The sequence below is a fragment of the Neopelma chrysocephalum genome, unplaced genomic scaffold, assembly GCF_003984885.1.
Source record: "Neopelma chrysocephalum unplaced genomic scaffold, ASM398488v2 Primary Assembly neopelma1_45, whole genome shotgun sequence".
NCBI lineage: Eukaryota > Metazoa > Chordata > Aves > Passeriformes > Pipridae > Neopelma > Neopelma chrysocephalum.
Genome location: NW_020897704.1, coordinates 16,085,635 through 16,097,967, shown reverse-complemented (window position 1 = coordinate 16,097,967; position 12,333 = coordinate 16,085,635). Strand labels below are relative to the sequence as shown.

Genomic DNA, 12,333 nt, shown 5'->3' with positions numbered 1-12,333 from the left:
CAATTTCTTGATGATTTCTCTCTGATCTAGTGAAAAAGGGGCCCTCTGACATGCCCAAAAGGTCAGTGTGCTGGGACTGGCTCGGACTGGGTTTGAGTGAGTTTCAAACCTCAGGAGTTTTCATAGCCTTTCTTTTACATGAGTGATTTTGTGTCTGAGGCCAAGTCCTGCTGTGATGGCAACCATGGCAACAGGGAAGGAGAAGGGAAATGAACTGCCCTTTCAAAGGAGCCAGTCCCAGGTGCTAGATATGCTTTTTTGTTAAATGTTCATCCGAGGCAAAAATTAGTTTAAATGACAGCAACTATCAAACATACAACTGGTCTTCCACTCTCCATGATAATTCATCCTATGAGACTTTCTGAGTGCAGAAAATGTGCTGGTCCTTTCTAGAGGCTGGGGAGATCCAGGTCAGAGCAGGTGCCTGTGAAAGCATCACCTCTGGGTGAGATGTGATTCATGGAAGTTGCCCCAATGTTGCAACCCCAGTTATGTCTTGGCACAGAAAGCCAGAGTTAAGGAATACAAGACACTTCTGATTTTGCACCAGATAAGACAAAAGAATCCACAAGGCTGTATACTGACTATAATACTACAGTACTTTTAATTTGCTCCCCTTCTCTTACATGTGTTTCGGATTGGCAAAGTTTTTTCACTCTGCTGGGAAAAAACCCCCACTTAATTAATTTATAGACACAGGTGCATTAAACACTGAAAGATTACTGGTTTGAAATACCATGTCTAACCTTCATTATGGCCCATACCCAACCAGAAGTGTATCAGCATTTAAAGACCTATGGGCATTTCATTGTGTTGTGATGGATTTACCTTCACTGTCCTGTACAGCACTCCACTTCCCTAAGGCAGCAGTTAGTAAATGCACTTACATATTTGATCAGGGAAGCAAGTAAAGCACTTGCTTAATTCTAACCATGTGTTTAAGACTCATTTTTAAGTAAATTTAAGCAGACAGTTAACAGGGTTTTGACTTTTGGATGGGGGCAGGGTGGGGTAGGGTTTTTTGGTATTTTCTTTTCTTGTGTGTGTTTGATTTCTTTTTTTTTCTGAATGGGAAGTTATGTCAAGTTTTGAGGAGACTCAATAATTTTTAAAAATAATATTCTAGCTATACCATATGCCCGATCTTCTCAACGAAAGCTACAAACTTTTTATAGAGCAACCAATTCCCTGTAAAGAATGTAGTATTTCTATACACTTTCAGGACCTGAAAGCCTCTTTTTAAGGGCTGCCTCGAAGTTTTATCTGTGTCAGTTTAGGGAAAAAAATATTATCAGTTGATTTTCTCATAAATCACAGGTTCAGATAGGCTTCTGAAGGTTGTGAAACCAAGCTCCAACTATCTTTCTTATTTGATTGTAGAACAAACTGCAGGTCAAGCCAACTTTTGAACAAAGTTATGGCAGGCTAACATATATACCATAACCTAAATTAAGGCTATACTTTTTTTTGCCGCACTTTGTATTTCCAAAAGTGTTGTGGCAGTGACTTGACCCCTTCTACTCGTTCTGATCCAAATGCCAGTTGCTGAGGCATGGTGACGTCCAACACTGCAGGACTGCCCAGCATGCCAAGGATGTGCACATTGAGAGGGAGCTGGGGAATGTGTGCACATGTGGGGGGGGCATTAGAAGCTCCAGCAAGTGCTCAGCATTAATTTTTGCACATTAGCAGCCTTCTACAGCAATGTTTACTGGGCTTGCTCTGCATAAACAGTCTGACATCAGTTTGTATGAGAAAAGTAAATCTTTGCTAAAAGACTAGATTAACCTTTGAGGCAAATTTAGATGAAATTTTGAAGGAGAGATCTGCACAGATTTCTTACATTATGGATGGTAAAAGTAGGCAAATACCTTTTACTACACATTGTGCCTAAAGCCATAGCAGTGCTTCTGTGATCTAGCTGTGATAAAATAGAAGTTGGAACACGTGTTCCTCAGCTCTTTGGGGTGATTTTATTTGTTGCGGAGTGTTTATTTTTTGGGGGCTTTTTTTCAGTCTGAAGAAAACAGCCCATAGATATGCATAGGCACACAGTGATGATTAGAGGGTCATGTCACTTGAAGACAGTGTATAGCTGTTAGTTTTGTTTGAATCTTGCCTGAAAATTCTAATAGTAACAATTTTGACCTAGGTTAGTTTCAGGGTCTTAAGAATTTGAACTCCTCAGCAAACTCAGCTTGCACGTATCATATTAGGAGATACCACTTTTAGAAGAAATAAAAAGAAGGTTTTTGTTTACTTTTTAAGATAAAGATATTATTCTAGAAATTACATATTTTCAAATGCCTAAAGTTAAATTCCTAATTTCTTATGGGGGTGTATAAATGACTGGGACTGTAGAGATGCTGAACAATCACTCCTCCTATTTGATGGAATAAGCCTAACTGGAGGCCTTCCTAGCAAATCCAAAGGTCAGAATAATTGACTTTCTTTTCAAAGTACTTCATTTTGACAAAAATACCATATGTGACAGAAACAGTGTGATCATACTTAATGTATAGCTTGATCTTTGCTCAACCAATGCCTTACCAGAACTTTTCCCATTACAATTATATTTTCTGCTCTCTCTCTCTCCCTTCCTGCAGTAGATTTCTCAAATAACACTGTACATTCTTTTAATGCATGTCTTAGCTGTGTAACTTATTGTGATGACGATACCATGCTTTGCAAATGACTCCATGCACCTGGAACTTAGGTTACGGACTTTTAGTTCCAGGGCTGGAACTGTAATGTCTCAGCAAGTCTTTAAACTTGGCTCTACAAATAGATGGCTTTGCACTGTCCCAGACATGCACTGCAGCTTCCTGAGGGAAGGAAAAGGGCAAAATCCAGGCTAGATGGGAAGCGTTTGGCCCAGCAGGATGTCCCCGACATTTCACCCTTAAGGTCACGGTTCAGAATGTAACTTCCAGGCAGAGCAACCTGTGGGGAGGGACAGGATCTCCTGTGGTACAGAAGCTGTCACCAGGTCATTTTCCTGCCAGTGGGAGTACATTTCCCTGTAGTTTAGGGCCGTTTTAGGGTCAGGAGTCAAATATCTAGTGCTTTTGTGGTTAGTGTTGCTCACGCAATTGATCATGTTTGTTCCTGTGCGTGCAGGGTTAGTCACTGAGATGACGGAGAGTGTTTCAGTGCCTGGAGTTCATAAAAAACTCTGGGGACGTCATCTGTTCATAATGTCTTAAACTGCTGAAGCTCTCTGAAGCTTAAAACAGATACTATTTATTTCTCAAAAAAATTTCTGTGTTATTTTATGTATATAATATGTGTCAGGACTGCAAAGACCAAATGCATGGCTCCCTATAAAGCCATTAGTTTTGGTGCCTCACAGCTCTGAAAAACATTAGTTCCTCAGCTTTAGGCTGCACTTCACCCCGAGTCTCTTGTGGCTCCAGATCTACCAAGCTGCCACCTCCCCTGGCAGGGCACAGAACAAACCATATGGTCTAAAGTGACAGAATAGGTGCAGATCACTTTTAACTCTCTTCTTTCTGCTCCAGTCGTAACTGGAGGTGAAAATAAAACCACCAAAATGCATGAGGACATTCCAGTTTCTTCTTCAGCAGTTCTCACCCTTTCCATGTTCCTTTCCCACAGTCCAGGCTGTGTTTTCCAACTTAATGACCATCTGATATTTTGGTAGATAGAAGAGTTTGACTCACTTTTGGACAGGCTATTTTGCAAGACGCAATGTTGTGACCTAGTGTCCCCATCAGAGTAAAGAGATGTTGTTTCCTCCCACATTTTAGGCAGTTCTTTCAGTTTATCCAAGACAGAAATTTCCATATCTTTTTGTGTCTGGGGTTTTTTTGCGTCATGATAGTGACTTTCTTTGTTACAAACATCTGGTCAGCAGCATCTGGCCACAGATTCAGTGCCAGCCTTGAAATCTAAGATTTGGATGATTACTGAGTAAGGTAGAGGGCACATAGAAAGTAATGAATTACCAGTAGTACCTTCTGTTAGAGGAGGATAATTCAGTGTTTGAATCCTTAGGTCAATGAGAAAGAGCTCAAGAGAATGGGAAAAAAAAAAAAAAGAGATTCACTCTGCAGCCTAAGGACTACTTATAGCTCTCATACTTTTATTCTTTTATTTTATTATATGACTCACTGCCTTTTTTTTTTTTCTAATAACTTGAGTTTCTTCAGTAAGACTAATATTTTTTATAGTGTCATGGAAAAAGAAGGGAAGTAACTCTGAACTGAGATATAGCATGTGACATTTCTAGTTTGATTTGGCTATATTATGGGGGTAGGAGATTAAAGTTTAGTCTCAGAATAAGCTCCACCTTGAAACTAATTGGAATCACGCATTTTCATAGTGACATTGCACCAGCAACACGTTCTTCATTTTTCCCGAGGCTGTTGGTAAATAAAAAAAGATGTATAAAAAAAAAAAGAAAAAGAAAAAAAAAAAGAAATTAACTCTACAGCTGTGTTGGAGCTAAATGATTATTTTCCCATACAAAAGAAACAAAGTAATGTGTAACAATAATATCAGAAAAAACCCTAGAGTGATCTTTATTTCCAGTCAAATGATGGGGATGAAGAAGAGAACAATAGAAAAAGATGAATGTGAATTCTCGCCAAATGTTCCTCATTTTCTTTTCTCGCCCTCTCAATTTGTTCAGGGGTTGCAGCCAACCCATGATTAGTCCAGCTTTACCTCTAACATTTTTTCACATGGTGATTAATGAGGGAGGGCAGGCTTTGAAGGCACTTTCTTCTCCCAGACAGGTGCAGTGTTTTAACTGTGAAAGAGTTGACATGTGAATTATTTGTAAAGAGGGGGCTATCTAAACACATCATTAGCAAAGGACGAAAAGCATTGACCTAACCTGGTGCCACAGCACTTTCAAAACCTTAGTTGTTTTCCAACTTACTGATGGTTTAAAGATTTGCCATCATTATTGGCAGTGCCTGTTTTTATCTCCATTGTTAAACTCAGGTTGTGAAAATCAAGTGTTAGATTTGCCAGATATTGCCAGTATCTATGGTGTGTGCCACAATTCAGGTAGTGTAATCTTTGGCAAACTTATGTGCTTATCATGAAGGATGAAAAGTATGATTTGTTGATACAATATTGTCAAAAAATCTGCTCATACTTCTCTAAGAAAAGAAAGCTAATGGTAATCAATTGATTCATTTTTTTGTGGTTTATAATGTGTTACCTATGGAACAACACTCTGTTTCTCATATTTAACTTTTATTGTATGCTCACATTTAGGCACATGTCAGCAAGCTCTATGAATCAAAGCCTTTGTACTTCTGAATTGTTAAATCCTATTTACAAATATTTTAGAAGATTTACTGATTTTGAAATGAATGGGGATGAAACAGTGAATCCACAGTCGACCAAAACAAAATGATGTCTTTTATCTAACTAGTCTTTTCACTCTCCTCAAAATTTAATGAAACATGTTTTACATCTATAGGTCAGCAACCAAAGACCACATTAGGCATTCAAGTGAAAGGTTAAAGATCTACTACCAAGTAATGAAATGCCAGGTGTTTATGAAACTCCAGAGCCCTGTGGGGAGAAAGTAGAGAGGAAAGACAGGAGGAGTTCTGAACCTATGGGTAAAACAACATAAACAGGATACCAAAATGAGAAGTGAGGGGGGAAAGCAGTAATGAAGTGTTGCTCAATATGTGTGAAATCGGAGCCATAATTTTATCCTGCCAGAGGATAAGAAAGGAATGAACAATGAAGGCGCAGAGGAGGAGGTGACAGTCACTCTAAATCAATATCCAAGGTTAACACAGGACATTGTTTAAGAACACTGCTTCATTAAAAATAGGAGTCATGTTGGGCTGGGATTAAGGGACACAACCAGTTTAGAGTGTTAGCTTTCTCTGCAGTATCCCAAGGCATATGGGGGACAGCTCCATCAGTCAACACATTTATGACTAGAAAGTGTCGGCTGCTACACAAATGGTAAATAGTTGTGAGTAACAGGGTGCTGGACTCGGGAGTCTAGCAATCTTTTCAAGTCTAGATCTGCCATTATTCTGCCTTTCTTTCACTGAAAATAGGCGAGGCCCTAGTGAGGGCACTTTGGACTGGCACCCAGCCAGCCGAAGCAGCCAGCTGGAGATCTTCCAAGTGTAGGAGGCACACAGCTGTCAAGACGCTCTAGACTACAATACTGGCAGAGCCACCGACAGGCAGATGCTACTGCTGCGATTGCATCAAGCCTCAAGCTCAAAGAGATCAGTCCTGTTTTCACTCAGACAATGTGGGAACTTGGGCTTTGCACAGTGCCTTATGAAACCCAAATGTCTGGAAGTTTGCTGCTTCCCATGCTTTTTCCTAAATTTCTGAAACTTGGGTCTTCATGTTGACATGAAGCCTGGGCAGAAGAAGGAGGGATTTCCTTGTCACGCTGCAACAGCCAGGCTTCCAAGCACTTCCACCTGGCCCCTGCTCCTGCATTTCCCTGTGAACCACAGCACCCCAAGGAAACACCTGCCCTAGACATATTTCGGCCTATATATTTTTTTTGCGGATTAATTTATACATTTTATGCTCCTGTTTTTACAGTAGAAAAGCTACATTTACTTAGAATGAAGTGTCACTAGCTGATCAAATTGAGGACTAGTGCCCTATGCTATAGGTTCTGCAGATAGAGGTGTGACCTCTTCTAGTCTGCCTCTCTGCTATCTTCTGTGCATGTGCTTGTGGCTTTACCATAATATCTCTGGTTTAAACTCAGTGTGGTAAATCAGAAGTAGCTTGTGTCATGTAGCACCTGTTGTCAGGACAATCGATTTTCCAGGAATTTCCTGAAATTTGTATGATTTCACCCTCCTGGTGCCAAGTAGGCAGACTTATATACAGTTTACAAACAATGAAATTAAAGTTCTGGGTTGACCCAAAACTGTCAACTGAAGACAGGAACAAAAAAAATATTTGGCCGCAGAAACAGGCAGCCAGAGCCACGATCTGACCAGGCTTTTGTAGCAGTTGATTTCTTTGTCTCTGTTGCAGTTGTATCACTGGCAGTACATAGGCCTATATCCATCCATACATCCATCCATACATCCACCTATCTATCCACATATCTATTTATCCATCTACTTACCTACATACCTGTCTAATCTGTATGTTATTGAATACTGTTAAAGCTGAAACAGTAGGAAGAAAAAGTTTTTCTCTCTGTTTCTCTCTCTGGATGTATTATATCTGTGTGTATAGGTTTTTTCTGGTGATCTTGATATGGTCTCTCATATATTTTAATCCTTCCAAAGTAATTGTCATAGAAACTTAGAAGAGGGTAAAGCTAAATGCCCTAGAAGGTCAACTCATCCATCTCTTTGCTCCAAGAGACTCTATTATGATAAAGTACTTGTGAGTTAGAATCATAACAGATGGAGAATCATATGTATGTATAAATTTTTTCCCATGGAGTAGCAGAGGGAATCGTGTGCAGATTTTTTACATAAAGAAACACTGTGTAGCTTACCCACTGTGAATAAATCTAATTTAGTCATCTTTATGCCTCCCTGATCTTCATCCTCTGAAGTTTGCTGGAGGGTCAGACGTGCACTCTGGGAAATTTTCCAGATTCTATGTTGGTTCTCTCTGCCCCCACAACTCCCTTCTTAAACCCACTACTCAGTCTTGAGCTGAAGTTTTTCTCCATGCTACTGATGCCACCAGCAGTGCTGAGGCTGCCCTCAGCAGCGCTCCAGGCCCGTGGGTGCTGGTTGTGCTGCAGCCTCTGTGTGGCAGCAGAACACAGCACACCTGGGAGGGAACAGCTTTGGACTAGACTGGGATCGTTTTCAAAGGAAATGCTGGTGTTGGAAATTGGGAGTTAGGGTTCTGGTTTCTACTGCTACCTCTCTGCTACTAATCTTTATATGGTCTTTGGCAAATCATTTACCTTCTATGTTTCCCAGCTGCCGAAATACTTAGGTGCCCAGTGCCCCATCCTGTTGTAGTTTTTTTTTTTTTTGGGGGGGTGCTATTTTTTAGCTTATGTTTTTTTGGAAATCAATTGCAGATCACCAGATATGTAACTTACCTGGCTGTTATTAGTCTTAAAGTGCACCTTATTTTTAACATGTGAGATCCTGTATTTTTTTTTAATCTTTCCATTTGTAAATGAAATTACAGCTCCATGCTGACAGACTTTAGCTCTCACTTGCAATCTTATTCTTTTCTTTGCCTTTTTTTGTTCTTATTTTTCTCTTATTCTTCTTTTCTTATTATTTTTCTATTATTCTTCACAGATCTTAAAAATAAAAGAACTGTACTTGATTGTGTCCATCCAACCTCATTGCCTGCTTTTAATCACAACTAAGTGAGTCAAAGCCAGGATTAACTGTCTTTTGTAAAACCTGGTTGAAGAAGCATAGCATTTAACTTTAAAAATCAGTAAAAGTACTTATATTCATTGTAACAGGGCCTCAGCACTCCAGATATATATAAGCATGATGGTATTTTGGGTGTATTACAGATCCCTCAAAAGGAGCAGTTAAAAAATTAATAGAATTTGTGGCAGTAAATAGCTACCCTTCCTTGGAGAATGCAGCCTTGCTCACTGCACTGTGGTGTGATGAGTATTACTGTCTGTCCTGTCAGCTGTACAGCATGTGTCTTTTGCTACTGCATGCTGAATGTCCATGATCCAGATGCTATAGTTAGGAACAGAACTCAGACCTTGAAAGGAACTCCTGCTGTCTGTCCCAGCTGCACAGGTCTGCCATGTACTGGCACCTTAGGGACAGGCCGTACCCTGTGCCAGACGAGCCTTCCCTCCCTCTCAGCATAGCACTGACATTCTTGTTTTGACAATGACACTCATCTATTGTGCTCTTTTCTGTCCAACCCCACAGTTGAAGGCTGATGAAAGGATCATTAAAACAGAGCATGGGCTACTGATCCGGAGCTTGCAAAGAAGGGATGCTGGAGCCTATTTTTGCAAAGCCCAGGAGCACACCTTCATCCATATCATCGTGAAGCTGAATCTAAATGTCATTGAGAATGGACAAATGGAAAGCACTCAGAAAACTGAGGATGAGGAGGGCCGGGTGAGGGATTTGCTGACGGAGTCCCGGCTGAGGTACAAGGACTACATCCAGCTCGTCAGCAGCCCCAGCTTCAGCCTGGATGAATACTGTGAACAGATGTGGCACCGGGAGAAGCGGCGGCAGCGGAACAAAGGTGGTGCCAAATGGAAGCATGTGCAGGAGATGAAAAAAAAGCGAAACCGAAGGCACCATGAGCCAGCCAGGCCACCATCGACGTAGTTTGTAAATGTTATTTAAAGAAAGGACATTTTCCATGAGAAAAAAAAAAAAATACTGTGTTCTGGTTTTGTGCATCTTGCCTATGAATTAGTACCGCTTATTGAAATCAGAAAACTTACCACCACTATTAATCTGTGTGAGACTGTACAATGGGATTCAGTACCAAATGAGATGTTTCTTATTGGAGTACCACACACCAGGCAATAATTTCAAATGTATTCATTAGAAAAGATGTACACTTTTAGCTAATTCCTGGGTAGCCTGAGGCTGCGTGAGCTGTGTTCTGTACTTCCTGCATAATTTTCACATAGGATTTAGTGTCTGTGTTCTCATGTTAATATTTGCTGCCACGTTCCACCCCAGAGGTGGCTGCATTTCAGGGGAGGGCAGATGTATTTCCAGTCCTTTGGCATCTTTCTGAATAAGAAGCATGGTAGAAATGTGTGACAGATCTGCAAAAATACCCTCTAATTTACCCACTGGGCTTCTATACAGGCACATGGGTGAGCTTTGCTAACACAGAGGCACAGCAAAAAATCAAATTAAGTTTTGGCTTAGGGACAGTATTCATTTTCCCCATAAAAAAGTGAAAGCAAAATCATGGTTTAAGAGAGGGGAATTATCGAGCATTACTCATTAGAGTTTGAGTAGCCACCAGTTTGCAGTCCATCTGCTGAAATGAAATGTTGACTCTAATTGAAATTGCCACTGAGATGTTTGGGAGTAAATTTCCTAAGTGGTCCATGGGAGGTATGTGCATAAATCCTATTAACAAATAATGGGATTCCTGCCTGCACCTCTCCTATGTCTCAAAACGTTTGACTCTGACCGTTTCTCTGGCCCTTTGCTGGCTTTGTTTTATACAGAGGAAAAGCAAATTAAAAGACAACAACAAGGCTAAAATGAAAGACGATGAGGGAAAATATTTAGTTGCTGAGACCAGTGCTCTTAACACAGAGCTGACATTCCTCAGATGTGTTTATTCTTTGGGATTTTCTCTCAAAGGTCCTATGTATTTTAAGTTGAAAATTTGCATTGTTGGAATTAATACTTTTATTATAATTAAATAAGAGATGTCCATGTGTAAATAAAACTTGTAAGTTAGAAATTTGATATATGACATAACTTCATTTGTAAATTGTTCCTTGTTCCTTGGTTTGTGTTTTGGGTTTAATAATGTAAATTTTTCCACGTAAGTAAGAAACACTGGCCTCATTCTTGTCTACTTTACATCAATATGATTTCACTGATTTTATTCCTGATATGCAGCAACAAACACAAGCTCAAAATCAGGCCTAGAGTCTCCTCATGTGAGTCACAGCCCCCCCTCTTCCATGTAACCTCCCTCCGTTTTGCCTTTCACGCCTTTCTGAGTGTGAAATGACAAATTAGCCACTTCCTCACATGGAAGAGAGCTTTGATGGATACCAAAACGACAGACTTTACTTGTTTCTCATGCATTCTACAGAACTTGGGAGCAAAATCTGTGGGAAACCCGTGCAATTGATGTGCACCTCATTAAGGGACCAAAACTGTTGGCTCTGAAGCCCTTGCCCATGCTGGTGTTTGTGTGCACATTCAGACACAGATCTATAATTGTGAAGGTCCAATTTGCATCGTTGTTCATTTCCTCTCTGTTCAAAGTCAGATATGGATATGTGTTTGTCAGATTTCAGAAAGGAATCTCAGCTTACCCGCATTTCTTGTAAAACCCCAAAGCTGCCTTTGCATGAGTTGTACAAAAGCCAGCGGGACCATATGACATTAATTTTAGATGCTTTTTTTAATAGGAGATATATGGGTTAATTAGGAGATATTAGATAGCATGCATACAATGCTTTGATAGTGTAAAGCACTGAGTGCTAAATATTGTAAAATACATCTGTGGGGAGAAGGGAATTTCTCAGCACAGGACCTTTAATCAGCAGATAGACTGATGCTGAAGATACTAACCAGTTGTACAGTACTTTGAGAACATGCAGAGAACTTTTTGGTATTTTTGCTGCAAAAATATGTAGGCCAGGCTTTTCACAAGAGGCTCATCAATTTGGGTACCTTGATTTTAAGGCCAATTAAGACTACTAAAAGGAAGTATGGGGGGGGTATTAAACTGCTGCATATAAAACACAGGGATACTTAATATTCTTGGCTGTAGGGTTATGCTGTCTCCAGCCAGAACCTGCCCAGTTATTCCTTATTAGATTTTTATCAGTCCACAAAGTCCCATTTCTCTGACTTGGACATTAAGGAAATGAATGGAACCACACCAAGGCTGTGGAATAACAGGTGGGCTGCATTTTCATGCACTGGCAAAGGATCTATTCATCAGTGGTGACGTAGTACTTCAATTACTGAATGTCAGATAACTCTCATCACATTCGCCCTCTTCATAAGAAAAAGCAAAGCAAGGTCTTCTATCACAGTTTTTCTCCTCCATGAAAACTAAATCATATGATTTATGTTTAGATATGATTGGGGGTTTGTATTCTACAAATGAACCTCCCCAGCTGACTTTAGTAGAAGTCTGGGATGAGGGTCTCCGTGCTGGGAACATTAGATTTAAATGGTTGAATTAAAATGTTATTGCTCTTAAAAAACACTTTCATTTCTTTTATTTCAAGTGTTCTTGCCATGAGATTCTTCTTAAAGAAATGACCTCATCAGTCTGGGGTACAGTGGTAGCATAAAACCCCAGGTGAGATATAAGACCTTTTCCATCATGGGAAATAAATTCAATATCCTCCAAAACAGTGTGTTGCATTGGTTCATGACACCCTGGGGAACATATTTAATAATCCTTCATAGATAAAAATCTGTGTTTTGATACACAGGGTAAGATGAATGCTATAGCTGGCAGGGGTAGCACATCTCATGCACAGCAGGTAATACACATGCAAGGAGGCCAGAGGACCTTGGAGGCCAAGGAATGAGAGGGATAGATTAGGAATCACTACTGAAGGTAAGGCAGGACTCAGCAATGCAAACCCAGGAGCAGGAACAGAAGTAGGAGCAGGAGCAGAAGAACCATTGGGTCTTTCCCACAACCTGCAAC

General features: G+C 40.2%; 1 protein-coding gene across 4 annotated transcripts in view; it reads left to right on the top strand.

Moving 5' to 3' along the window:
- SEMA3D (semaphorin 3D) overlaps positions 1–11,878 on the top strand; it is a 143,812-nt gene extending 131,934 nt beyond the window's left edge. For all 4 annotated transcript variants that reach the window (XM_027679481.1, XM_027679483.1, XM_027679482.1 and 1 more), the window contains exon 18: positions 8,868–11,878. In XM_027679481.1, coding sequence (XP_027535282.1) covers positions 8,868–9,281 — 414 coding nt within the window. In that variant the 3' untranslated portion in view covers positions 9,282–11,878. The remainder of the gene's footprint in view (positions 1–8,867) is intronic.
- Positions 11,879–12,333: the final 455 nt, after the last annotated feature.